We start from the raw sequence: 25,948 nt of genomic DNA, 5'->3' as shown, positions 1-25,948 counted from the left end.
TTTTATTCAATAATAAAAAGAATTATAATAATTTTACACAATCATATATATTAAACCTTTTTCTTGTTTCTATTTCTGTTCTTAACATTAGTAACTTCGTAGAAGTTGCTTCCAATCTTCTTGCGCTTCGTCGCCCTTTCCAATGCCCTTCGTTGTTTGCTCGTCAGTTTCTTACCACCACTTCCCGTGCTTTCCACTTTGAAGTCACCGCTTGTAGCTTCGGCAACTTCACTTTGATCCATGTCAGAGTAGAAATTACTGACATCAGATGAATCGGAATCGTAATCTTCGTCATCGACCGATGTGTTCGTGTTGATTGTCGAATCGGCTTGACTATCGATTGTTGTGTCAGCTTGCGAATCGATATCGGTTTGGGAATCATCGTTCTCTTTGTACTCCTGAACAGCTTTCTCGATGTTCTTAATAGGTTCAAGTTTCTTATTATCTTCGCCTTCGAAGCTCAAACCCACGCGGATTTTATGCAAATCCTGTACGACAGGTAACTCCTCCACATTCTGCTCCAACGGTTGTTCGCATCCAGGAGGGCACACAAAGAACGGTAACTTGCCTCTCTGCCAATCATTCAATACCATTCTAGCGACAATGGTGATGTCTGGTTCACCTTTCTTTAATAATTTACCAGATTTGAATGCTAATTTCTCTAAGAATTCTATATGCGTTGTCCAACCATCAACTTTATAAGTTTTCTTTAAATACTCTGGTTTTACCCTTTCTAAAACATGTTGGATATAATCTTCCGGATTATTCACCAATTCCACACGGACGACTCCCTTCAACACTTTTTCAGTGTCACTTTCAGCTGATGGATACACAACTCCAGGACAATCAATCAAGTAAACCCTCTTCATTAAAGTAATGTATTGCCATACTTTAGTTTCACCAGCAATTGGTGCTACTTTGCACACTTTCTTACTCCTTAGAGTATTTATAACAGATGATTTTCCTACATTAGGATATCCTAAGAATCCTACTGAGATTTGCTTCTTGTCTATATGCAATTTACCTAAAAACAAAGCAACCAAATATTAAAACATGTCTTTAATTATTTTAGCAAAAAAAAACTTACCCAGTTGACGTAACAAATTGATTAAGGAGCCCTTTCCAAATGGATGAGTCATGCTGGCATGGAAGGCAATGGTTGGATATTCTTTATTCAATAAATTCAACCATCTTTGTGTCACCCAAGTTGGAATTAAATCTACTTTGTTTAAAATAAATATCAGATGTTTGTGGGGCTTTTCTGTTTTCAAATATTTTTCCAAGTATGGTGATCTAGTTCCCATTGGATCTCTAGCATCCAACACTTGCAATAATACATCAGAACTATCAACTACTTTGTACAATTCATTCCAGATTCTCTTTGACTGCCCAGCTGCCATTACCCAATCTCTTGGCATATCCTTAACACCACCATCATCTCTAACAATATTTGAATCCTTTTCATTTGAATAATCATCCATTTTCTTATTAGCCATATCACTCAATTCATCCATACCTCTGACTTGAATATTTGGCTTCTTCCTGCTTTTCTTTGGACCAAAAACACTCTGAAAACTCTCAGTGTCCAGCAAATGTACCCTAGCATTCTTAGCCTTCTCATTCAATAAAGTTATTGGCAAATTAGTAGCTTTCATAACAACTTGGAATGGATTTTTTATGGCTGCCCCCATTTCAGTTTGAAACTTTTGTAATGCATTTTGAGATATCACACGAGAATTTCCAAACCATCTAGGACTAGGCTCAACACGAGCTTGTGTGCCTGCATTTAACCATCCTTGGAACGGAGCTGGTGTTATGATTTTTCCACTTTTATCTCTCTTTGCTTTGAAGTTTCGGTACATCTGCAAACGCTTGATCGTACCTTTCGTACGGGGCTTGGCAACACCTTTCAGGCCTTCTTTAGGCCTGTCCGGGTTCATGGAATGCCCCGCACGATTTATCCCCTGCTTTCGGGGTGGCCCAGTGGCCGAAGTCGTTTTAGGCATCTACAAATAACGTTAATTACTTGAAGAAATTAATAATTAAATATTTACTCTTACCTTAAATTTTTATTATATTGTATAACATGAACAAAAATTACATTAACACGTGCGTATCATAGATAACCTATATTATTTATTTTGATATTAACGTCATTCAGTTAATGTTGGTAGTCATGGAAATTTATATTGGAATACCAACATTACTGATCACACAACTGAAATTATTCTAAAATGATAATCTTTTATTGTACAAATATTAATTATTAATTTAGTTTATATATAATAATTATCAATAATCAATAGTTATTAATAAGATTATTTAGTTTATTTTATATCTTAATGTTTTTAGTTAAGCTTAACTAAATAAGCTTAAGCCTAGACTAATCTGTAATTAAAATGTTTTTATAAAAATACGAATAAATTTGCATATTAAACTTAAAATCAATACTTATAATTGAATAAAAAATTGTTTTCCGAACTTATTTTTTCATAAATGTTTAATTTTTGTTGAATAAATATGCAAATTAAGAATATGCAATATTTATTTTAAATTGCTTTTTCTTTGTATCTTCGTACAATTGTAGCCTTAAATCAGGGGAAGCCATTTGCCCATTGGAAAACAAAATTTAAAAGTTTTTACGGATTTGAAGTATATTTTGACATTTTATGGTTCATCGGTATCGGTTTCAAGATTATTGCGTGTTCATTTTGGCCTAGTGTATTTCTGGGAGCAAGTCGGATTGTTGGTATCCTTTAGTCAGTCTTTCATGTGGAGGGACCATGGCCGCCGATCAGGAGCAATTTCATGTACTTTTGTCCACACTTTTATCAACCGATAATAATGTTCGATCTCAAGCTGAGGTATGTAAATCGATTTTATTTAATTTGTATTATTTATGTTGGAAAATTTGCGACTTGGCAATGTATGGAAATTCATATATTCGCCGAACAGCGTTCCTCTGTAAAAACGTGAACATTCAAGCATGGCTGTACAATTAACCCGGAATGATTCATTGGTGGACAATCTCCATGCCTTTTTTTGTACCGCTATACCATATCGAGGAGTAACTGTACAATTTGTGTCCAATTCCGGCCAATCGCAACATCGTGACGTGACCGAATTATCTTCTCGCAATACGAGAAAAGCCGCAAATAGGGATGATTTATTTTGGTGGTTACATTATCAAATTATTTCCCGCCAATAATCCAACCCCTAAATTTAATTTTAACCATGCATCTTCTTTATTTATTTTTGTAATTTATTTATACATCAGTACATGTGCATGCAATGTCAATTGATGCCATTTGTTCTATAAATAGGAAATATATTAATTGAAACTTTTTCCATACTGAAATGGATTCAAGCTATCACCATTACATGTTACAAATCACCAACATTTAAATATTCTCTGTTAATCAGATAAAGCATCTTGAATATTAACTTGAAAAATATTAGGTAAACATTTCCATATGCAGATTACCATGTGCTTGGAATTAATTAGTTGCTACCTATAATAAACTTGATAACCTTTGACGCAAAGATTAAAGCATCCTGTTTTGCCAAAGAGGATTAGCTAATTATTTATAATTTATATTAGATGTTGCTAATACAAGTTCAATTTAAGCTATTTTTTTTTTATTTGTTTCCATTTAGACAGTATTGTTATTTTTTTTGATTTTCAGGAAACTTACTCGAATTTACCTATTGAGTCAAAGGTGAGTCACTTATTGGCAGCCATCCACAATGCCTCGCTGGGCGAGGAATCTCGGCAGATGTCCGCCGTCCTATTGCGACGTCTTTTCTCCACCGACTTCTCCGAGTTTTTCCCAAAACTGCCGCCAGAGAGTCAAGCTCAACTCAAAGAACAAATCCTCCTCGGAATTCAATTGGATCAATCGAATCAGTTGAGACATAAAGTCTGCGATGTTGCGTCCGAAGTAGCCAGAAATCTCATTGACGATGATGGTAACAATCAGTGGCCGGAATTCCTGCAGGTAATACCTGACCATCCGTGATCCATTTGTAACGTACTAATCAAACACATTATCATTTCAGTTTCTTTTCCAATGCGCGAACGCTCCTAACGTGATCCTTAAAGAGGCCGCTTTGCAAATGTTCACATCAGTTCCTGGCGTTTTCGGCAATCAACAAATAAATTACTTGGATCTCATCAAGCAAATGCTGCAGCAGAGTTTGCAGTTGGCCGATTCCTACGAGGTCAGGTTCCAGGCGGTACGCGCCGTCGGTGCTTTTATTTTAATTCACGAGAAAGAGACCCAAGTATTCAAACACTTTGCTGACCTATTACCCCCCATGTTGAATGTTATCGCTGAGAGCATCCAAAAGCAGGACGATGACACGTTGCTGAAAGTTCTGATTGACATGGCTGAGAATACACCGAAATATTTGAGACCACAGCTGCTACCTATTTTCGATATCTGTACGAAGGTTTTCAGTGATCCAAACACAATGGATAGCTGGAGGCAGCTTGCGTTAGAAACGATGGTCACCTTATCAGAAATGGCTCCAGCCATGGTCAGGAAATCTGCCAATACATACATTGAACAATTAGTGCCTTTGATTTTACACATGATGTCCGATTTGGAAGAGGAGGAAGAATGGGCAGTGGCCGATGAACTCTTGGATGAAGATAACGATTGCAATAATGTAGTAGCTGAAGCGGCCTTAGATAGATTAGCATGCGGTTTGGGAGGTAAAACAATTCTGCCTTTGGTAACTCAGAATATACCGGCTATGTTGCTCAGTGCGGATTGGAAGCAGAGGCATGCCGCGCTGATGGCACTGAGTGCCGTCGGAGAAGGTTGCAACAAGCAGATGGAGACGATGTTGCCTCAAATTATGGACGGAGTGGCTGGTGTAATGAACGGAGTATTGGGTTATTTACAAGATCCTCATCCACGGGTACGTTACGCGGCTTGCAATGCGGTTGGACAGATGTCGACGGACTTTGCACCTATTCTGCAAAAGAAATTCCACGAGAGAGTTATCCCTGCTTTGCTTATGCTTTTGGACGATAACGGAAATCCAAGAGTTCAAGCTCATGCCGGCGCTGCACTTGTAAACTTCTCTGAGGACTGCCCGAAGCACATCCTCACAGGATATTTGGATGGCATGATGGCCCGTTTGGAGGGTATTTTAACTGCGAAATTCAAAGAGTTGGTAGAGAAGGGTACGAAACTGGTACTCGAACAAGTAGTAACCACTATTGCAAGTGTAGCAGATACTGCTGAGAAAGAGTTTATTGCATATTACGATAGATTAATGCCTTGCTTAAAGTACATTATTCAGAATGCAAACAAAGATGAACTGAAACTATTGCGCGGAAAGACCATCGAATGTGTATCTTTGATTGGCTTGGCTGTAGGAACTGAAAAATTCTTGCCCGACGCTAGTGAAGTTATGGACTTGCTTTTGAAAACTCACGGAGAAGGATCAGAGTTACCTGACGATGATCCTCAGACCAGCTATTTGATATCTGCTTGGTCTCGTATCTGTAAAGTAAGTCCATATCGATATTATTGTTTGAATTTGATTTTAATGTTCTAATATGATTAGGTTCTTGGGAAGAGATTCGAGCAATATTTACCGCTGGTCATGGGACCTGTTATGAGAACTGCTTCCTTGAAACCAGAAGTGGCCTTACTGGATAATGAAGATATGCAAGGTGTCGAAGGAGACGTCGACTGGCAATTTGTCTCTCTTGGTGAACAGCAGAACTTTGGAATCAGAACTGCAGGTAATATTGTGTAACTATTATTGCATTAATGTATTAATAAATATTCATTTGCATAGGATTGGAGGACAAAGCTGCTGCTTGCATGATGCTGGTTTGTTATGCCAGAGAATTGAAAGAAGGATTTGCCGATTATACTGAACAAGTAGTAAAATTAATGGTGCCCATGCTCAAATTTTACTTCCATGACGGAGTGCGTACTGCCGCCGCTGAATCCTTACCATACCTTCTGCAATGCGCGACCATCAAGGGACCTGCATTCGTTGAAGGCATGTGGAGATATGTAGCACCCGAGCTCTTGAATTCTCTAAATACTGAACCCGAAAACGACGTTTTATACGAAATTCTGGCTTCGTTGTCTGGCTGCATCGAGACTCTTGGTGCCGGTTGTCTTGACAAGGAAATGATGGATGAGTTATTGAAAATTATGAATAAGTTGTTGACCGAACATTTCGAAAGAAGCCAAGACAGACAGAAGAAACATTTGGATGAGGATTACGATGAGGTTGTTCAGGAACAGCTGGAGGATGAGGAAACCGATGATATCTTCGTTTTAAGTAAAATCAGCGACGTTTTGCACTCGCTCTTCACTACATACAGAGAAACTTTCTTACCGTTCTTCGATCAAATATGTTCCCATTTCGTCAATTTGTTGTTACCGCAAAGACCTTGGGCCGACCACCAATGGGGACTTTGCATCTTCGATGATGTTATCGAATTTACCGGTCCGGCCTGCGTGAAATATCAGAGTTTCTTCTTGCAGCCGCTCGCTGTTTACATTAAAGACAAAATGCCTGAGGTAAGATTGCAAATCTAATTGTTGCATCTAATTCTGTTTGTACTAATTCATCAATTATGTATGTAGGTTAGGCAGGCTGCTGCCTATGGTTGGGGCGTGTTAGCCGAATTCGGTGGGGAACAGTTTGCTGGAGAGTTAGCCAAAGCCATTCCCCACTTGATTGAACTGATTGCCGATCCCGAATCCAGAGATATGAGGAACATCAATCCAACGGAAAATGCCATCGCTGCGGTCACTAAAATTATGAAATACAACGCATCCGCTATCAACTTGGATGAGCTTTTGCCAATTTGGTTCAGCTGGTTGCCGGTTGTAGAAGACGCCGACGAAGCACCGCACGTTTACGGTTATTTGTGCGACCTTATTGAACAGAATAATCAAATTATATTAGGTAAATTGACTATTTATACGTTTAAATTATGAACAATATTAACATTATTAATGTCTTTCAGGTGCTGGAAACGACAACGTTCCTAGAATAATATCTATATTCGCAGAGGCTTTTTACCGCGAAGCTTTAGATGCTTCTAAACCAGAGAGTGTAAGAGTATTAAATATAATTAGGCAAGTGCAAAGCAATGAACAACTTTTCCAAGGTATTTTATCGGCTTTGAGACCGGAACTTCAGCAAGCATTACACATAGCTTTGCATACACCACCTGCTTGTTAGCAACCTTACGTTTATACATTTTAATTATTCCTTTCTTTTCTCATAAAATTCTTTAAATAAAACAGAAAAAAACAAGTATACACGGATGTCTGCAGCTTGTGTCCAAAATTGAATAGTTTCCTTTTCTGTTGAAACGAAACTAAAATAATATTTAATTTTATATACATATATAAATATATATAAAAAAAATAATATTTTTGAATATATAAATTACGTTTTATATGTTACATATTATGCGATTTGTTAAATTAATAATTCTATGCTAGTTAACGTATGTTTCTTATTAAGTTTCCGTTTCGAAAAGGTACACCACATTTTTTAAACATTTTACCTTGCGTATATTTTTTTTTTTTTGATTGGACTTCTTCCAACTGCTGTTGGTCGATTTTCCATTTTGGATATCCATGTATAATTATAGAGAATGCAACTCTATGTGATACTTCTTTCGATATGTTCGAATGATATTTTTGTCTATATAAAACAATAAATTTTTTGATTACTTCATACAAATCTATTTTCCTTCTATTCATTTCATTTTTCCAAGAATTCCTACATCTTTCGACTTTCTCTTGTACTATATAGGCGTTCCAGTTACATTCCGAAAATCTTATTTTATGAGAAACCAAAAATTTAAGCTTTACCTCTATTTCTTGTTAAGCCACGTGGTGTTTTGTTTGGTTTAGTTTCATTGAATTTAAAGCTATTGTTGTTGTCCTTGAGGTATTTCTACTCAATACTAAATGGCATATACATCTACTTAAGTTGCGCGGTAAAATTATACCTCTAACCTATTTTTTACCTGAGCAGATGTTAGTATACCTGCTAGAAAGGTTCTAAGTTCATAACTCTGCCAATATATATTTTTTATTTAGATACTTTTAGAGTACGTTTATAGTTATTCAGGATTAACTATTTAATATATATCCCAGAGAGGATACAAATATACTTGTTGTTTCTTTGTATCATCTGTGTTAGCATTGAAACAAAACGAATGAATTTTCAATTCTTATTAATGTTATTAAAATTATTCAACAGTTGTGTTTATAAAATTACATTCCTTTCATTTTTTTTTCAAAAAGCTACCAAAGCAATTAATAATATATTGATAATTAAAAAAATATTAGATTTTGACATATATACATAATATTACACTACCTATTATTGATTATTCTTCATTGTTTATTAAATATCGAAAATATTTATATATATATACAAAAAAGTTTGTTTATTTTTAATGTAAACTAAGGAAACATGTGAGTGAACTTTATTATTGAATTATAGTTAATTTATTAACTGAGAATGAGAAATATTATTTTTAAAATATTCGGTTATATTTTAAATGTTAACAACAGTAATAAATAAACAATCATATTAAATTAAATCAGACTTTTATACATTTTTGAAACAGATAATAAATATCAAGGAGTTTCTCAGTTTTTGCAAATTTAAATATTTCAAATTTGAATAGCTGTTCCTCGTGTTCACTGAACAATAAGGTATTGTTTACTTTCTGCAAAATAATGTAGGTTAGGTTAGTGAATTTTCTACGATGCAATTTTATTAATTTGAAGCTAGATTACAGAATAGTTAAATTAGTTTTCAAATTACATATTTATAGAGAATGTAATGTTTTTCTTATTGATAATGAATAGTTTAACTTAATTTAGAGAATTTTAATATTTATATACAGTGTGTTAGTGTGTGCTGTTTACGTTTTTGTATTTATGTTTGGTAATTTTGTTGTTCTTGGATTGGCAGTGTTGGAGACGTTACCGCGTCTTTGACAATATTTGACAGTTTCGTTTGTTGGTGCGCAAGAGGAAGAAGCAGCGTTCCGGTGCCACCGGAGGCTTGGTCCGTAACGTTTTTCTCCATGCTTGCTCCGCAAAATAAATTTAATATATAGTGTTGAAAGAGAAGACAGCGAAAATGGCGAATATAAACTTAGATAAGGAGACGTTTTATCGTCGCCTGAAGCGGTTGCACGGTGCATGGCAAAAAGCAGAATCCGAGAATGCCTTGGCAAAAATGGATTGTCTTGTTACCGCCGTTGGTGTCGACGAAGAAGTGGTTTACAGCAAGTCTGGTTCCTTGCAGACATGGCTCTTGGGTTATGAACTAACCGACACTATCATGGTCCTGACAGAGAACACCATTTACTTCCTTGCAAGCAAGAGGAAAATAGATTTCCTTCGGCAGGCCGAGAACAAGGATGATAGTGGTGTTACTATTAAACTGCTGGTGAGGGATCGCAATGACAAAGACGAAGCAAATTTTAAAACCCTGATATCTGCTATCAAAGGTAGTAAAAATGGTAAGACTTTGGGTGTATTCACAAAAGAGAACTATCCTGGTGAGTTTATGGATGCCTGGAGGAATGTATTGAAAAGTGAGAGTTTCTCAAATATTGATATTAGTTCAGCAATTGCGTATGTTATGAGTTGTAAAGAAGAATCTGAGATCATAACAATGAAGAAGGCATGTATGGCTAGTGTGGATGTCTTTACGAAATACTTAAAAGATCAAATAATGGAGATCATTGACTCTGATCGTAAGGTAAAACATAGTAAACTCTGTGAAGGAGTAGAATCAGCGATAACTGACAAGAAATATGTCTCTGGTGTTGATGTAACGCAGCTAGACATGTGTTACCCAGCAATCATACAGTCAGGTGGCAATTACAACCTCAAGTTTAGTGCAGTTACTGATAAAAATACCCTTCATTTTGGAGCGATTATATGTTCTCTTGGGGCCAGGTATAAGTCATACTGCTCTAACATTGTAAGAACATTGCTTGTGAATCCTACAGATAAAATGCAAGAAAATTACAATTTCCTCTTGACCCTGGAAGAGGAGGTCCTTAAGAAATTAACTGCTGGTACCAAATTATGTGATATATATGAAACTGGTGTATCTTTTGTGAAAAAGGAGAAGCCTGCCTTATTAGATAATTTAACCAAAAACTTTGGGTTTGTTACTGGCATTGAATTCAAAGAGAATTCTCTAACAATTGCCCCTAAAACTGTATTAGTGGCAAAGAAAGGTATGATCTTCAATTTGAATTTGGGCTTCAGTAATTTGGAAAATAAAGAAACTTCTGACAAGGAAGGCAAAATTTATGCTTTATTTGTTGGAGATACAGTAATGGTGAATGATGGTTCACCAGCTACAGTACTCACAGTATCCAAGAAGAAATTAAAAAATATTGGCATTTTCTTGAAGGATGACTCTGAAGAGGAAGAAAATGATGAAGAGAAAGAGAATACTCCTAAACCAGAAATGATGGGCAGAGGGAAGAGAACTGCTGTTATTGAAAATAAGTTGAGATCAGAGCATACTTCTGAAGAAAAAAGAAAGGAGCATCAGAAGGAATTGGCTATAGCCTTAAATGAGAAGGCTAAAGAGAGATTGGCTAAGCAGGGTGGAGCTAAGGATGTAGAGAAGGTTCGCAAGAACACAATCTCGTACAAGAATGTTAATCAAATGCCGCGAGTTAAGGAAGTCAAGGAGCTCAAACTGTATGTTGATCAGAAGTACGAAACTGTTATTTTACCAGTTTATGGTGTCCCTGTGCCGTTTCACATAAGCACCATCAAGAATATCTCTCAGAGCGTTGAAGGCGATTATACTTATTTACGTATCAATTTCTTCCATCCCGGTTCAACTATGGGTAAAAACGAGGGTGGTACTTACCAGCAACCGGATGCTACATTCGTGAAGGAAGTTACTTATAGAAGCACCAACACGAAGGAACCCGGAGAGCTGTCACCGCCGTCATCCAATTTAAACACAGCTTTCAGGTTAATTAAAGAGGTAAGTCAAAGTTGATGCTTTGAAAAACATGATTAATGTTATTTATGAATTATCTTAGGTACAACGTAAATTTAAAACGAGAGAAGCCGAAGAGAGGGAAAAGGAGGATCTTGTCAAGCAGGATACGCTTTTGTTATCCCAGAACAAGGGTAATCCGAAATTGAAGGATTTGTACATAAGACCCAATATTGTAACAAAGAGAATGACTGGTTCATTGGAGGCCCATGGTAATGGTTTCAGATATACTTCAGTTCGTGGTGATAAGGTAAATTCATTGAATTCACTAATTGCTTACTCTATATTAAATTTTGATATTATTTTTTATAGGTCGACATATTATATAACAATATCAAGAATGCGTTCTTCCAACCTTGCGATGGCGAGATGATCATCCTCTTGCATTTCCATCTAAAACACGCCATTATGTTCGGTAAGAAGAAGCACGTGGACGTCCAATTCTACACGGAAGTCGGTGAGATAACAACGGATTTAGGAAAGCATCAGCATATGCACGATAGGGACGATCTTGCCGCTGAACAATCGGAACGAGAACTCAGACATAAACTGAAAACAGCATTCAAAAGTTTCTGTGAAAAGGTAAATATAATTTTAATATGTTAACTATCTTATACTAATTATTGTTTAATTTTTGTAACAGGTCGAAGGAATGACCAAGCAAGAAATTGAATTCGATACGCCTTTCAGGGAGTTGGGATTCCCTGGTGCTCCGTTCCGTTCTACGGTCTTGTTGCAACCGACGTCAGGATGTTTGGTGAATCTCACAGAATGGCCACCATTCGTTATCACCCTAGAGGACGTCGAGTTGGTGCACTTTGAGAGAGTGCAATTCCATTTGAAAAATTTCGATATGGTCTTCGTATTTAAAGATTACGCCAGAAGAATATCGATGGTTAACGCGATACCCATGAACCTGCTGGATCACGTAAAGGAATGGCTGAATTCGTGTGATATAAGGTATATGGTTGTGTAGGTAATTTGATTGCAGTTGTTAATAATGGATCTGCTTTCAGATATTCCGAGGGCGTGCAATCGTTGAATTGGGCGAAAATTATGAAGACCATCACAGACGATCCCGAAGGGTTCTTTGACAGCGGTGGATGGACATTCTTGGATCCTGAATCCGATGAGGAGGAAAAGGTAATGGAAGAAGACAGTGAAGATGAGGATGAAGCCTACGAACCCACCGATGCGGATTCCTTCTCTGAAGAGAGCGAGGAAGATTCCGAGTATTCCGAAGGAGACACGGAAAGCGATGGCGCTTCAGAAGAAAGTTTAGGTAAGATTAGCAAATTTAACTGGTTTGGTGTGGCAAATATTAATTACGATTGTAATTTCAGGAACCGACGAGGAATCTGGAAAAGATTGGTCTGATCTTGAACGGGAAGCTGCAGAGGAAGATCGCGAGAGGAGCGATTACAGGGAAGATTTCGATAGTAAAAAAGGAAAGAGGGGCGATAAATTCGCACACCGTGACAAACACAGCAGCAAGCATTCGTCTTCGAGCAAACACATCAGCAGTAAAGATAAACATAATAGTTCGCGCGATAAACACGGAAGTCGCGATAAACATAACAGTTCGCACGAGAAACGCAAAGATAGACATAACAGTTCCAGGGACAAACATAATAGCTCTAAGGATAAGCACAATTCCTCTAGAGACAAACATTCCTCCAAGAGTCACCATTCTTCTTCGTCCTCTAAAAAGGATTCGTCCAGAGATAAACATCGTTCCTCCGGGTCCAACGACAAGAAGCGTAGCAGGGAAGACAGCGGAGAAAGAAGAAGTTCGAAGAAATCGAGAAAGTAATTTTGTAATCATTTAATACGTTTATTGTACCATTTACATTTCTATCCATTTCTGTTATTGGAATCACACTTGTTAATGATTTTAGTTTAGCGTTCGAATATGATACCCATATATATATATATATTTGTTTTTATCCGCTAACTTGTACTGTAATAATGTTTTTTTTATTATGAAAAAGTGGATATATGTGTAAGAACGATTAAAATTATTTTTCAATCAAAACTTTTTAATTTAAAGTATTTTTATTTTAAAATTAAAGCTAAGTAGACTTTGTTTTGGCTGGTTTTCAAAAAAATTAAATGCCTTGTACAGTATACCAACCTGAAAACGATAGCCAAAATTGATTAAATGACTGGATTGGACTCAGTTGGTAACATATGACACATTCTTATGTCAAATTATTATTTTTAAATGTACATTGAATGAGTAGAACAAATATTTAATATCCGAACGGCCGATGGAAATAATTATTAAATATGGCACTAAGTCGAATGTTAAAATTAAATGGAATTTGGTAGGAACACAAAAGCATTTCGAAAAAATCAATTTTAATTTTGTGGTTACAGTGGTTTCAAAAATTGTAGCCTGCTGCAGCCACCAAAGTCTTTCAGAACAAACGTGAGACATTTTAAACGTACCCGAGCAGAGGAACCAAGGCCCGATTTAGATTCCTCCCCTTTTGGAAATATCTCAGTGAATGTAAACAACATCTCGTTGAACAGTTTATGGAAACCATTAGGATTCACAATTCTTGTAAGTTTACAAGGAAACACACTGCAGCTGTGATATAAACGTAATTGTGTGCAGTTTAGCTCAGCATGTTTCGGTGGAGCTGTCATCTGGCATTATGAAAATATGAGGTCGAAAGCTTTGGAAATGCTTAAAAGACCAATGGGATTTGTTCAGAAACAGGTAGATGATGCTTTGGTATGTCCCACACCTTAATCCCAGCTGATCCATTATACATTTGTAAAAGTTGAGAAAAATATACATTTTATTACTTTTAGGGTGAAATTCGTAGAGAAATTAATAGATTATGGAATAGTTTAAGTACAGGAGAGAAAGTGTTTGTGCCAATATTTTTCCTAAATATCTTGGTATTCGCGGCGTGGCGAGTGCCCAGGTTCCAACCAACTATGCTCAAATATTTCTGCTCCAACCCAGGAAGCAAAAATGTTTGCTTACCAATGTTACTATCAACATTCAGTCATTACTCATTTTTCCATTTGATGGCAAATATGTATGTACTACATAGCTTTAGTACAGGTAATATATATAATTTAATAAAAATGTAAATAATAAAACCTTATAAAAATCGATGTTTCAGGTGCTGTAGCTACCTTAGGCAAAGAACAATTCCTAGGTCTATATCTTAGTGCTGGAGTAATCTCTAGTTTTACCAGTTATTTATATAAAACTGTAACAAGACAACCAGGACTTTCTTTGGGAGCTGTAATACAGTAAATTTGATTGTAATGCATTTCATTTAATGATATTTTGTTTCAGTCTGGTGCTATTATGGCAATATTAGGATACGTTTGCACGCAATATCCGGATACAAAATTGGGCATTATTTTGTTACCATTTTTAACGTTCTCTGCAGGAGCTGTATGTTATTCTAGTTATTACTGTATTTGGGTATAATCGTTTTGATATGTTCCAGGCAATCAAAGTTATAGTCGGCATTGACACAGCAGGAGTCCTTATGGGATGGAAGCTCTTTGACCATGCAGCTCACTTAGGTGGTGCAGCTTGCGGAATGTAAGTAATATTAATTTTAGAATACTCTCTTATCAAAATTTGATACAGTACAAGTAACAGTATTGACTGACGTAGGATTAGATCACGCCCATTAGTAATAGGGCAGGCGTATGTCTCATGAAAATCTGTTATAAAGATGTAGTATTTCTTGAAATATGTTTAATGCTTTGATATTTTCTTGTAATTTCTAGTGGCTGGGCTTATTGGGGAAACGAGCACATGTGGAAGAAACGCGATCCGATCCTGCAATATTGGCATGATCTGCGCGGCTCGATCAAGTGATGTAGATCCAACGAGTATTGATGTTATGTATAAAATTATTGTTGGAAAAATAAATTGTTTTATTTATTTCGATCTACAACGATATTTTTGGTAGCGAATACGCGAAATTTATTTGGCGTTCAAGATAGTCGCGTGCCTTTTGATGTGATCTCCGATGAAGCTGGAGATGTAATAGTAGCTATGATCGTAACTGTCCCTCATCTCTAGTACCAAATTGATAAGATTGGCGCCGTCTTTGCATGCGACAACCAGATTTTCTGGCAGGAGTTGCCCTTCCTTATAGAACTTGTCGCCGGTTCCCTTGAAACAAGATTGAAATAGAATCGAGGTGTTTTTAAAAGGGACGACTATTAAAAACCTGATCAACGAAGATGGGTAAAGGTGGACCGTTGTATTTTTTAACCAGTTTGCTGGCGTCCCACTCTTCCCAATTTCCCGTTTCCATTGGACCCAGGTACCCGGAGAAGGCTTTTTGTCCCCATGGGCAGTTGATGGGGTTCGAGATCGGTGCAAATGCGGAAACGGCCTTGTACAAACCGGGCAACTTCAACGCGCACACCAGAGCACCGTGACCGCCCATACTTGAACATTACATTCAAATTAAAGAGTAAAGAGCAAATTCTCGTAATCTGTTCTCCATTACCTATGGCCCATGATAGATTGGGCCCCGGTGACCTGGAAGTTATCAGCGACTGTCGAATGCAGCTCGTAATTAACGTAATTGAACATTTGGTAGTTCGTCTTCCATGGTTCCTGTGTGGCGTTCACATAGAACCCGGCGCCTACACCAAAGTCCCAGTCCTTGGAATCACCGTCGATGTTCAAATTACGCGGAGATGTGTCGGGATTGACCAGGATAACGCCGTGCTCGGCTGCATACCGCTGGGCTCCAGACTTCTCGATGAAGTTCGCCTCTGAACATGTCAAACCGGACAACCAGAAAATGACGGGCAGAGGTTTGTCCTCGTACTGCGGGGGGAAGTAAACCCCAAATTTCATGGTGCATCCCAGCACCGAGGATTCATGTGAAAAGATCTTTTGATAACCTCCAAAAACCTTGTTCGCCGACAATTGCGTTAATACACTTGCTGGTGGTAGAGCAGCCATCTGCAATTAATTTTTAATGATTAATTAGCACCTTAAAAACTTCTAAATACTAACCCTGTGCATAAATTTTGCAGTTATCGATGTTAGAAATCGAATTTTGAAGGGACAGAACGAAGCACTGGCGCCGTGTTTATAATTGAAGTGGATTGAAGGTTATAATCAAGGTTGTTTAGAGATAATTTTAAAACATCAATACGTGTATTAAAGTCAAATTTTTACTTCCCAAAAATGTATAAACACATTTCGAATATTAAAAATAAAAGGTTGAAAGATATAATTTTGCTATTTATAACTTGAATATAATTATTTCGATCATGGATAAATAATTTATTTATATTCAAATTTAAAAACTAATGAATTAAACTATAATTAACTTTTCCAAACATCGTATATAAAATGAACAAGAGTTAAAATACTTTTTTTTTCAAAAACAGTAATAGTAAAATGGAAAAGAAAAGTTGAAAAACAATAGTCTTTGACGTGGATAATTTAATGGAAACAATAATTGTTATTACAATTTTCTACAATTGTAGTATTTATTTGGGACACAAAGACAATAACAAGTATTATATATGCAGTTATAAATTAAAATCGAGAAAGCTTAATTAAATACCTAAACATAAACAAAGTAAAAAAAAAAAATTAATCTAAAGAACTGTACAAAGATGAAAAAACTAAATAATTAAAGTATTATCACTATCCCATTGAGCTACTTTACTCCTGTGCGCTTTAACGTTGGCCATCGATTTTGGCGGGGTATTTTCGCACTGCGTGGACAATTTATTCCTGTAAATCGGAATCTTGCAGGTCGAAAATTCGTTTTTCCTCGGTTTATCGCTGACTTTCAACTTCGGAACACCATTCCTGATGCCCAAAGGATTGCGATTGCACTCTTTCTGCTTCTTGCTTTGCCTGTTCACCAAAACACTATCCTCATCTGTGTAAATCAGCGTTGCTATTTTCTTAGCAAACTCCTGCTCAGAACTTTGAACTTTATCTTGTACCTTAGGTGCAGCTTCATCAATTTTTGGTGTTGGTTCATCCTCTTCCACAGTACTGCTGGATTTAATTATTAATCCATCATCATCCACAATAACCCTCTTATTGTCTGTATTATTCAATGAAGCATCTCCATTACTTGATGATGCAGCTTCAAAGTTATCTTCATTTGTCTTCTGTTCAAAGAATTTAATTTTCAAGTCTGATGCACTCTCCTTGCTTTCAACAGTCTCCTCATCCACAAGTGCCACTTTGTTTGTGATTACCTCATCAATATTTGTCTCCACATAATCCAGGTTAGTCTCTAAGACACCAACCATTGATTTGCGTTTATTATCATTTGGTTTGGCAGTTACTGGACTGCTCTCCAGAAGCTTTGGTGGCACATGACTGGACATATCACTGATCTTCTTTGGGGTGATCAGTGTAAGAGTTTTTCTAACACCTTCCAGATTTTTTGTCACTGCTTGATTTTCACAGCTATTTGCAGATACAACAATTGGTGTTCTCATGTACTCATATGTTGGAGATCGAGGATCTTGCAATAACATCTTTGGAACAGGAGATCCAATATTGAATGAATCACATTCATTTTCTTTAATGCCAGAATCATTTGGACTTGATAATTTCTATAAAGATGAATTAAATATTTAGAATTTCGTTAATGTCCAACTTTAATTGATATTCTTACCTGAATTGGAGTTCTAACAATGTTTGTACTTGGAGATCTTGGATCAAATTCACTTAAAATTTTAACTTTTGGAGTTAGAATTGGCGTTGTTGGAACGGAACAGGACTCGGTCTTCTCCTCTTTTATCTCCTCGACAACTTTACTTGCGTAATTTCCCATCTTAACTTATATATTTTGTACTAAAACTTTCTTTCACGAAAACCAAACTTGTAATGAAAAAGCCGTTACAGAAACGAACTTAAAGTACTTTGTTTACGACAGGCCTACCAACCAACGCTTTAACAAACTACGAACATATGTTAAAATAAATTTTTAATATGTTTTATCAAAAATATTTACGCAAATTATATTGTATATTAGTTGTACATGAACTTTTATAGCATATTCAAATATAAAATTGTTTTGTTCAAATATAAAGAAATCAATATTTTATTTTGTAAGTTGGTGCGAGCAGGTGCGAGTTGATTAAATGTCAAAACTGCAAAGGTGTTTTGTTTAAAATAACCTCAAATAATATAACTTAAGACAATGAAGCAGTTAACAATGATACAGTTTTATAAGTACAAGTTATTTGTAATTTCTGCTCTGTCCTTCCTTTTTGGATGTATGATAGCTATCAACCTGTATCCCATCGAGAAGACATGCCAAATTGATAAGAACGATCGAGAATACAGCATAATGAACAACGCTAAACTGAAAAATCCGGACTTAATTATTTTCATCTTATCTGCGCCTAAAAACCTGGATAGAAGGAACGCCATACGAGAAACGTGGCTAAAGTTGAAGATTCATTATCCTGATGTAAACAACGAGAATGTTAAATTCAAGATCAAGCATTATTTTGTTATTGGAAGCTTGGGTCTGAGCATTGATGAAGTGTTGCACTTGAGTTCTGAGCAATCTCTGCACGGAGATATGCTGATCCTCCCAATACAAGACAGCTACAAGAATTTAACTTACAAAGTCCTCAAGAGCTTTACTTGGCTTAGAGAACAAACTGACTTTGGTTTAGGATTTAAGTATGTCTTGAAGTGTGATGATGATAGCTTTGTGAGAATTGATAGTTTGGCACAGGAAATTATGCAGATCGAGATATTGTATTTGAAATCTGAAATTGATCTGAATAATTTAAATGCCAACATGTCGCCATACATTAAGCTGAATGCTCAGTTTAATGAGAAAGTGGCATCGGATAAGTTTAATTTGTATTGGGGCTACTTCAATGGAAACGCGAAAATCAAAACGAGCGGAAAGTGGAAAGAGAATAATTGGATCTTGTGCGATAATTATATTCCCTATGCATTAGGAGGAGGGTACATTATTTCCAAAGGTTTGGTCAAATACTTGGCTGATAATGCTGACAATCTCAGGTATATTTGTGTGTATTATTGAAAGAAAAAATGTATTTAAATATTTTAATAATTGCAGATTATACAATTCAGAGGATATTAGCGTTGGCGCTTGGCTGGCTCCAGTTAATAATGTCATTAGAATACACGATATACGATTCGACACGGAATGGACGACTAGAGGGTGTCAAAACTACTATTTAATATCTCACAGTCATTCCATTCAGCAAATAAAAAAATTGTACCAAAACATTATTGAGACAGGTAACTTGTGTGATGAAGAAGTTGTATCAAGGCAACACTATTTATACAATTGGTTGATGCCTCCTAGTAAATGCTGCAGAAATAATCTAAAAACATAGTAAATATGGTAATAAGATTGATACAACAAAACAAACATATTTCCATTTGAACATCACAACACACAACTTTCTTCAATTGCGTCAGCTTTTCATGTATTTAATTATATAAAAAAAAAGTATAGCCGACAATCTTAACTATAAAGAACATTTTATAAATTAAAATCAGTTATAACTTTTTTCATCAATTTGGCTTAGAATCAACGAGAATTTATTGCAATGCTTTATCACACATTTGTAGTTCTCATATTTTTATTTAGATTTATTTTATCATCTGCTCTTTAAATCTTTGTATAGAACCAGTTTTGAGTTGCATTGTATTCATTTGCAAGACTACAAATTGAAAGTCTAAAAACGGGCGCAGCTGCATTAAAATGGACAATGAAAAATCTTTTATACTGCTCAAGGTATTGTCATATGTTTGATGTATTTTTTTCGTATTTCGTGTGTATGTTTCAACCTCTCTTGGATGTTGACAGTGCTTTTATTTTATGATAAATTTACGAAAAGTTAACACGTTGCATGGACATTGTATGATTATGTTAAATGACGACCAAATTGAAGATTATTTCAAGTGTTTTGATGAAAATAGAAATTGATCGATCAAAAAGCATTTCCCGGGAGAAAATTCTTCATTTGTGATTCTAGTCAATGAAAGACATTTATTTATTAGAAACATTATTTTATTTACATTTTAAGTAACTAAAAATTCAACATTTTGTTCTCTTTTTTTAAGTATACGTGCATTTTCTCATCGATTAATATATTATGAAAAGCAAAGACTATAATAATTAAATTAAGTGCCCAGAGGAATGAGCATTTTCTTCTAATGAGAAATAACTTTCGTCTCGTTTTCCAATATATGGAAGATCGAGAGTGAAAGTAAAGAATCGCTAGCAAAATATTGTATTCAGACCAAATATAATAATGAATTTTACGCTTAAAAAAATAAATACTTCTATGCTATGAACGATTTCATTCGCTTTGTTGTCTTTTTGTTACAAAATTTAAAGTTCCATCTTTGAAATTATAACAGAATGGTTTGTACAAAATATTGCTTTTATAATATATACATATATTTTATCTTAGGTAGGTAATTGTTGCTCTAGTCTTGCGTTACGTTTCGATTGGTTGGCACGTGCGAGAGATAGTAAGTAAATTGCCAAAATCGATAAATAGGAAAATCGTTTTGCTGCGTCTCAAGCATCCTGCAAGTGTTATCGGCAATTTTAATATACAATATATATTAACAAGGTTGTTTTTATTATTCTATTGTACTCTTTATTTTATATCAGCGTCTTACTTGGCAAGTAAGATAAGTTTCATATTATTTTAATATAAAATAATATTCTTAACAGTTATATAATATAAATTCACACGCAAAACACGTCCAATTCTCAAACTAACATTTAAACACATCCGACAAACGCATCAGTTTTTTTTTAATTAAACAAATAAATAAACAAAGAACTCTGCTTAAAGAAAGAACAGTTTCAAAAACAAGTGTCATCGTTTCCTTTCGTCTTAATGAATCAAATTAATAAATCTTTCAAAACAATTCAAATAATATTCAATGTTGTTTGTCTTTATTCACTTCAATTCTTGTTTGCAGGGTTTTCTTCTACTACATCGCGCATTCCTAGATAATATCAATTATTTTGCTCTTCTGCCATCTTATGCGTTGTTGCAAACACGAAGCGAAATCGTGTATAAAAATTTGCAAGTATTTCAATGTTATAAAAAAGGAAAGAGTTATAAATAAAACCTCAACTTTTAATTACACAAAATGTATAATACACAATTTCTTACTCACATTCAAACGTTGCTGATAATTTACGGAATGAATGAAAATAAAATTAATAATAGTAAGTTACATAATTAATTACTTAATGTATATGAGGGACTGGAACCAGATAACTAGCATCAATAAATTCATTTTGCAGGCCCTCATATAAATGTTTCAATCTTGTTGAATTATCTAAACAGCTTTTTTCCGATGAAAAGTGTCACGTCTTGTTTGTTGTGTTGTCCTGTTGTTGTGTATCCTGTCCTCGGTTTGGAGAGAGAAAGAGAGAGCACCATTACTCAGATTTTTCACTAGAATGTCTCTTCATCGATTTTAAGGCTTTCTCGCGCAACTTCTTCTCGTCATCATTTATTATTTCCACGTCACTGTTATCAGAGTCATCGCTCTCCACCTTTTTCTTCTTATGCTTCTTATGTTTCTTGGAGTGCTTCTTCTTTTTCTTGTGTTTCTTGTCCTTTTTCTTCTTTTTCTCGATCTCCTCATCGGAATCGCTGCAGGACTTCGAAACCTTCATTTTCTTATGTTTCCGTTTCTTCTGCACATCCTCTTCGCTTTCCGAAGAACTCTCCTTTTTGTACTTTTTAGATTTTTCTAAATTCTTCTCCTTCTTCTCATTTTCATAATCGTCGGTACTCGCCCTTCTCTTCTTTTTGCTCTTCGGTTCGTCGCTATCGGAGGAATCTAAATCTTTCTTTGATTTTTTTGTATCTTCATCGGAAGATGATTTATTTCTCTTCTTCGGCTTCTTGTCCTTTGCCTCGGGACTACCGTGACGCTTTTTCTTTTTATCTTCGCTGCTATCGCGTTTAGATTTTCTAGATTCCCGTTTCTTCGGTTTCTCATCGTCACTATCCTTACGACCCTTCGACGTGTACTCCACCTCGCTTTCGCTTGAGCTGGAATTTCGTTTTTTGTTCTTCTTCTTTGTCCTCGTCTTCTTCCTAACCACATCTTTATGGTCCGAATCGCTGTCAGAAGATGACGAACTTTCGGTTTCGCTTCTCTTCTTAGTTTGCTTCTTCGATTTGTTATCTTTAACGTCCTTTGTTTTCTTCTTCTCATCCTTGGTTGAATTTGTCGACTTCGATTTCGGAGGGAATTCATTAGCTTTAATGAACGGAGAGGGAGTTCTCGATAAGCTTCGTGAATATCTGGGTGGTCCATGTGGTGGAATTAGTTGCACTTCGGAACAGTTACTGTTGGACCTAGACTTCTTGCGTACCTTCGGTTCTGCCACTTCCACTTTCTTATCTACATGTTTTTCCTTCTCCTTGTAAGCTATTTCCTCCTTCTTCGATTCTTGTGGTTTTGGATGAGGCTCCTCCTTTTTCTCATCGTATTTCTTAGGTGGCACCTCCTTTTTCTTATCTTTCGATACGTCATAATTTTCTTTTTCAGTTCTTTTTGGACTAGGACTTTTTTTGGTAGGTTGTCTTGACCGATTTCTTATAGGCGATTTACGTCTAACTTCAGTTCTGTCTCTGGAACTTCGCCTTTTCGACCTGGAGCTTCTATCGCGAGATCTTGACCGCCTTCTATCCCTAGACACACGCCTATAATTCCTATCTCTACTTCTGCTTCTCCTATTTCTCCTGAAATTACACCAAATAATTATTGTTGTTTTTAATATATAATTTAAATAAATCAATAAAAGGTGAATATGTATTTCTATATTACCTGTCTCGACTTGATTGTCGTCTTCTTGGACTTGGACTCCTCCTACGCCGCGGACTGGGACTTTTCCTGTTTCTGCTATTGCTCCTCCTGTTCCTTCGTCTACTCAGACTACGTCTCCTGCTGTAGCTGTTTCTGCGGGGACTGTTTCTACGGTTCCTCGACGGACTCCTTCTCCGTCTATGACTTAAACTACGTTTATTTCTCGAAGCACTGCGTCTGCAAATACATACATACTGAAATATTGAATAAATCAATTAGACAAGACACAATTATGTGTTTCAAAAATAAAACAGAATTGTATGCCCAAAAATTGTTAAAATGAATAGCGATAGTCAAAATTAAATATAAATTTAATCGATTATATTAGTTACCTTCTCGACAAACTACGTTTCCGACTAGAGCTCCTCTTCCGAGAATTGCTTCGTCTACGCCTGACGCTTCTTTCGCGACTTCTCCGTTTTGGCGACTTGGATACACTTTTTTTCCTCTTATGCTTATCATCTTCACTATCCGAACTGTCTTTGTTTGATCTGTAGTGTCTCTTCTTCTGTACACTATTATCCTTTTTTCTAATTTCAAAATTATTCTTCGAATTCCGCGATGTCGACCTGGAGTCTCGTTTATCCTTCTCCGTGCGGGACCTAGATCTAGAGGTGGAGTGGCGCTTTGACATGGAACGACGTGACCTCGAGGACGATCGGGATTTGGATTTGCTGCGGGACTTCGATCTGGATTTGGACTTAGTCATTGAATTGGATCGCGAATGGGATTTGCCATCGTTCCCTGCCATGGCTATAAGTTTCGCTTGTAATTTCGAAACAGAATGCATCTGATCTCTGTGAACAAAATTTCAAAATAATTTCTATTCGGGTCTAGGGGAGGTTGTTATTAACTTACAAGTTATTTCTAACAGTGTTATTTTCTTTAACAGCATCCACATTATTTCCAATGTCGTGACGTTCATTCGGACTAGCATTTCCGTTGTCTTTGCTTTCTACCTCAGGTTTGCTTGAGACTTTTAGCTCTCGCTGTTTCGACAGTGACCTTGAGTACTTATCGCGCTTGTCTTTGCGATCGTTATCGCGCGATCTTCGTCGTTGCCTAGATCTGGACCTGGATCGACGGGATCGTGAATGCTCCCTATTGCGAGATCTCGAGCGCTCCCGATTTCTTGACCTGGAACGATCCCTTTCGCGGAATTTTTTATCCCGTTCGATTTTAATTTTTTCCTTTTCCCTATCCTCGGCTTCCTTCTTCTTTATCTCTTCTCGACGCATCTCCAGAAGTGAATCCGGTATACCTGTTGGGTTATCCTGAGCCGATATCAGCAAAGCCCAGAGTTCGGCCATGAACTCTCTGGCGTTCTTTCCATGCAGAAACCCCGTTAAATTAATTTGTATTTTTTTAGGATCAGGATACTGCAACAAAAACACAACACATTAACTTTTGTAGAATAACTGTACAACATTAAACATAACTTCCAACTATTTGCATTTTACCCAAGTAATTACATAATATTTTTTTGTTTAGAAGTTTTCTGCAGGTGAATTGAAAATTATAACCTAAAACTTCACAAATATTTTCTACAGCAAGACATTAGAAATTATGACTTTTCATAAATGTTATTGAAATTGATTGATTAACTTAATTATTCATATTTCCAAGGAAATTTTGCAACCTGTACCAATACGAACTTGGTTATACAATAAACAAAGAAAGAATGCTTACCTTTTCATCAAGTTGATTATAAACAAAATCAACTACAACATCATCATCAATTTTAAGTATTTCTGTAATTTTCTCTTGTATCCAAGGTTTAATAACTTCCAGCTTAATCTTTGACATATCCACCTGTAAAATAAACAAAATCAAATCACACATGCTTCTTTGCATTTGAAGTTTATGTCACTCACCCTCTGACTGAGACAATCACTAAAACGCATCTGCTTTAGTAACTTCTTCTCTTTATCGCTGAAGCGATTATCCTGCTCCGTGTTTGTACCCTAAACAAATTATTTAGTAATTAGAATCATTCATACCAGAAATAAAATGATTATGAATATTAACAATAATGAAAATAATTTACAAGAATTGATATAAATCAAGAAATGTTTAATATTTATATACTGTCGAAAGCAGAAAATGCAATTGTCGAAATTAAAGGTCCCTAACAAAGATTTATTACAAGTACCTAAAAATACATACTTCAATCCTGAAATATATAGGTAATATATATATAGATGTATATATATATATATATAAGCATCATGTGTATATATATACATAAATTGAGAATTTTGTGTTGCAAAATAATCTTTACAATTGATACTTACAGTGTACATCATTTTGAAGGATTCAGAGCACCAGAGTTACTGCGTGAAAATCATTTACTGTTTACGAGTCGCTGTACAAACGTAAATTAAAAGCCGGCGAGATTACTAAAAATATGGACCATGCTTTGGAAAATCGGGTGCTTTCACTTCCTAATCGCCTGCAGTTCGATCTTCACCAATTAAAGCTAAATCTATCTAACTTAACGATAAAGTTTGGAACTGAGTTTTCTATATCTGCTGCTAATCCATGATGTTGGATATACACATATTTAACAAAATGGCGAAGCGTCACAAGCGATAACAGTATAACCAACCTGACGGCACCAAACGACCCTAAACGTATCACAGACTGTCACAGACGATGGTTATTGGGTTACGATGAACGGCTATAGTTGCGCAAGAACGAATCTACAAAAATACGAAATTTTAAATCGATTCACGGTCAAACATGTTATGTTAGACAAGTTTATGTAACTCATATGAAAATATATTTATGCATGAACATATTTCATGTCCACCCTTTAATATTGATTAAATTTCATTAAAGAAAATTATGATTAAGTTCACTCAATTTGATATTTTAGATAAAAAAAAAAAATAATTAGATAAATGATAATTTCTAAATGCTTGTGTTTGCCGTTTTTGTTTTGGTTATTTTTTATATAATTGCTTCTTTTTACAAAGATGTTGTTTCTCTTTGTATTGAGAAAATAAA

At 35.8% G+C, this 25,948-nt stretch overlaps 8 protein-coding genes across 10 annotated transcripts; 4 read left to right on the top strand and 4 right to left on the bottom strand.

Moving 5' to 3' along the window:
* Positions 1-26: 26 nt before the first annotated feature.
* Positions 27-2,166, bottom strand: LOC108563562 (nucleolar GTP-binding protein 2). The gene is made up of 3 exons (XM_017922274.1): positions 2,061-2,166; positions 1,088-2,006; positions 27-1,024 (listed from the first exon to the last, which is right to left on the bottom strand). The coding sequence occupies exons 2-3, from the start codon at positions 2,004-2,006 to the stop codon at positions 51-53; spliced, it is 1,893 nt and encodes a 630-aa protein (XP_017777763.1). The 5' UTR covers positions 2,061-2,166; the 3' UTR covers positions 27-50.
* Positions 2,167-2,582: 416 nt separating this feature from the next.
* LOC108563552 (importin-5) lies at positions 2,583-7,361 on the top strand. The gene is made up of 7 exons (XM_017922259.1): positions 2,583-2,864; positions 3,687-3,998; positions 4,060-5,523; positions 5,581-5,761; positions 5,818-6,557; positions 6,624-6,948; positions 7,010-7,361. Exons 1-7 carry the CDS (start codon positions 2,784-2,786, stop codon positions 7,225-7,227), a joined length of 3,321 nt encoding a protein of 1,106 aa, XP_017777748.1. The 5' UTR covers positions 2,583-2,783; the 3' UTR covers positions 7,228-7,361.
* A 1,629-nt stretch (positions 7,362-8,990) lies between these two features.
* LOC108563561 (FACT complex subunit spt16) lies at positions 8,991-12,987 on the top strand. Its single transcript, XM_017922272.1, has 6 exons — positions 8,991-11,040; positions 11,099-11,305; positions 11,368-11,637; positions 11,699-12,015; positions 12,072-12,337; positions 12,399-12,987. Exons 1-6 carry the CDS (start codon positions 9,157-9,159, stop codon positions 12,866-12,868), a joined length of 3,414 nt encoding a protein of 1,137 aa, XP_017777761.1. The 5' UTR covers positions 8,991-9,156; the 3' UTR covers positions 12,869-12,987.
* A 357-nt stretch (positions 12,988-13,344) lies between these two features.
* On the top strand, positions 13,345-14,979 carry LOC108563524 (presenilins-associated rhomboid-like protein, mitochondrial). Of its 2 annotated transcripts, none has more exons than XM_017922223.1 (8): positions 13,345-13,382; positions 13,435-13,621; positions 13,676-13,795; positions 13,876-14,134; positions 14,196-14,320; positions 14,375-14,476; positions 14,532-14,629; positions 14,821-14,979. In XM_017922223.1, the coding sequence occupies exons 1-8, from the start codon at positions 13,345-13,347 to the stop codon at positions 14,909-14,911; spliced, it is 1,020 nt and encodes a 339-aa protein (XP_017777712.1). In that variant the 3' UTR covers positions 14,912-14,979. The 2 variants fall into 2 exon arrangements, with proteins under 2 accessions (XP_017777712.1, XP_017777713.1); XM_017922224.1 differs by having other exon boundaries at positions 13,348-13,382; positions 13,676-13,780.
* Positions 14,947-16,189, bottom strand: LOC108563527 (S-formylglutathione hydrolase). The gene is made up of 4 exons (XM_017922226.1): positions 16,073-16,189; positions 15,555-16,018; positions 15,270-15,492; positions 14,947-15,211 (listed from the first exon to the last, which is right to left on the bottom strand). Exons 1-4 carry the CDS (start codon positions 16,079-16,081, stop codon positions 15,020-15,022), a joined length of 888 nt encoding a protein of 295 aa, XP_017777715.1. The 5' UTR covers positions 16,082-16,189; the 3' UTR covers positions 14,947-15,019.
* A 387-nt stretch (positions 16,190-16,576) lies between these two features.
* On the bottom strand, positions 16,577-17,941 carry LOC108563523 (cell division cycle-associated protein 3-like). The gene is made up of 2 exons (XM_017922222.1): positions 17,709-17,941; positions 16,577-17,646 (listed from the first exon to the last, which is right to left on the bottom strand). The coding sequence occupies exons 1-2, from the start codon at positions 17,865-17,867 to the stop codon at positions 16,693-16,695; spliced, it is 1,113 nt and encodes a 370-aa protein (XP_017777711.1). The 5' UTR covers positions 17,868-17,941; the 3' UTR covers positions 16,577-16,692.
* Positions 17,942-18,185: 244 nt separating this feature from the next.
* On the top strand, positions 18,186-21,099 carry LOC108563522 (beta-1,3-galactosyltransferase 6). Of its 2 annotated transcripts, XM_017922221.1 has the most exons (3): positions 18,186-19,078; positions 19,137-19,321; positions 21,029-21,099. In XM_017922221.1, the coding sequence occupies exons 1-3, from the start codon at positions 18,237-18,239 to the stop codon at positions 21,061-21,063; spliced, it is 1,062 nt and encodes a 353-aa protein (XP_017777710.1). In that variant the 5' UTR covers positions 18,186-18,236; the 3' UTR covers positions 21,064-21,099. The 2 variants fall into 2 exon arrangements, with proteins under 2 accessions (XP_017777710.1, XP_017777709.1); XM_017922220.1 differs by lacking the exon at positions 21,029-21,099 and having other exon boundaries at positions 19,137-20,079.
* Positions 21,100-21,340: 241 nt separating this feature from the next.
* Positions 21,341-25,577, bottom strand: LOC108563520 (serine/arginine repetitive matrix protein 1). Its single transcript, XM_017922218.1, has 7 exons — positions 25,234-25,577; positions 24,814-24,903; positions 24,629-24,751; positions 23,798-24,318; positions 23,272-23,736; positions 22,901-23,116; positions 21,341-22,815 (listed from the first exon to the last, which is right to left on the bottom strand). Exons 1-7 carry the CDS (start codon positions 25,243-25,245, stop codon positions 21,498-21,500), a joined length of 2,745 nt encoding a protein of 914 aa, XP_017777707.1. The 5' UTR covers positions 25,246-25,577; the 3' UTR covers positions 21,341-21,497.
* Between the last annotated feature and the right edge of the window lie 371 nt (positions 25,578-25,948).

Source organism: Nicrophorus vespilloides, unplaced genomic scaffold (genome assembly GCF_001412225.1).
Source record: "Nicrophorus vespilloides isolate i.1.1-1 unplaced genomic scaffold, Nicve_v1.0, whole genome shotgun sequence".
Lineage (NCBI taxonomy): Eukaryota > Metazoa > Arthropoda > Insecta > Coleoptera > Silphidae > Nicrophorus > Nicrophorus vespilloides.
Note: the sequence above shows the minus strand (reverse complement) of the source record. Positions and strands in the feature narration are given on the sequence as shown.

Excerpts from the sequence above, each read along its gene's own strand:
- LOC108563520 (XM_017922218.1), bottom strand. Across the intron at positions 24,752-24,813 it reads GTGATTGTCTCAGTCAGAGG|GTGGATATGTCAAAGATTAA; the intron begins GTGAGTGACATA and ends TTTATTTTACAG. Across the intron at positions 23,737-23,797 it reads AACACTGTTAGAAATAACTT|AGATCAGATGCATTCTGTTT; the intron begins GTAAGTTAATAA and ends TTTTGTTCACAG.
- LOC108563552 (XM_017922259.1), top strand. The coding sequence starts at position 2,784 with ATGGCCGCCGATCAGGAGCAATTTCATGTACTTTTGTCCACACTTTTA. Across the intron at positions 2,865-3,686 it reads ATGTTCGATCTCAAGCTGAG|GAAACTTACTCGAATTTACC; the intron begins GTATGTAAATCG and ends TTTGATTTTCAG. Across the intron at positions 5,762-5,817 it reads CTTTGGAATCAGAACTGCAG|GATTGGAGGACAAAGCTGCT; the intron begins GTAATATTGTGT and ends TCATTTGCATAG.
- LOC108563561 (XM_017922272.1), top strand. The coding sequence starts at position 9,157 with ATGGCGAATATAAACTTAGATAAGGAGACGTTTTATCGTCGCCTGAAG. Across the intron at positions 11,306-11,367 it reads CTTCAGTTCGTGGTGATAAG|GTCGACATATTATATAACAA; the intron begins GTAAATTCATTG and ends TATTTTTTATAG. Across the intron at positions 11,638-11,698 it reads TCAAAAGTTTCTGTGAAAAG|GTCGAAGGAATGACCAAGCA; the intron begins GTAAATATAATT and ends TTTTTGTAACAG.
- LOC108563524 (XM_017922223.1), top strand. The coding sequence starts at position 13,345 with ATGGCACTAAGTCGAATGTTAAAATTAAATGGAATTTG. Across the intron at positions 13,796-13,875 it reads AACAGGTAGATGATGCTTTG|GGTGAAATTCGTAGAGAAAT; the intron begins GTATGTCCCACA and ends TATTACTTTTAG. Across the intron at positions 14,321-14,374 it reads CAGGACTTTCTTTGGGAGCT|TCTGGTGCTATTATGGCAAT; the intron begins GTAATACAGTAA and ends ATTTTGTTTCAG.
- LOC108563522 (XM_017922220.1), top strand. The coding sequence starts at position 18,237 with ATGAAGCAGTTAACAATGATACAGTTTTATAAGTACAAGTTATTTGTA. Across the intron at positions 19,079-19,136 it reads GATAATGCTGACAATCTCAG|ATTATACAATTCAGAGGATA; the intron begins GTATATTTGTGT and ends TAATAATTGCAG.
- LOC108563562 (XM_017922274.1), bottom strand. The coding sequence starts at position 2,006 with ATGCCTAAAACGACTTCGGCCACTGGGCCACCCCGAAAGCAGGGGATA. Across the intron at positions 1,025-1,087 it reads CAATTTGTTACGTCAACTGG|GTAAATTGCATATAGACAAG; the intron begins GTAAGTTTTTTT and ends CTTTGTTTTTAG.
- LOC108563523 (XM_017922222.1), bottom strand. The coding sequence starts at position 17,867 with ATGGGAAATTACGCAAGTAAAGTTGTCGAGGAGATAAAAGAGGAGAAG. Across the intron at positions 17,647-17,708 it reads TTGTTAGAACTCCAATTCAG|AAATTATCAAGTCCAAATGA; the intron begins GTAAGAATATCA and ends TCATCTTTATAG.
- LOC108563527 (XM_017922226.1), bottom strand. Across the intron at positions 15,493-15,554 it reads CAATCTATCATGGGCCATAG|TATGGGCGGTCACGGTGCTC; the intron begins GTAATGGAGAAC and ends GTAATGTTCAAG. Across the intron at positions 15,212-15,269 it reads TACCCATCTTCGTTGATCAG|GGAACCGGCGACAAGTTCTA; the intron begins GTTTTTAATAGT and ends TCTTGTTTCAAG.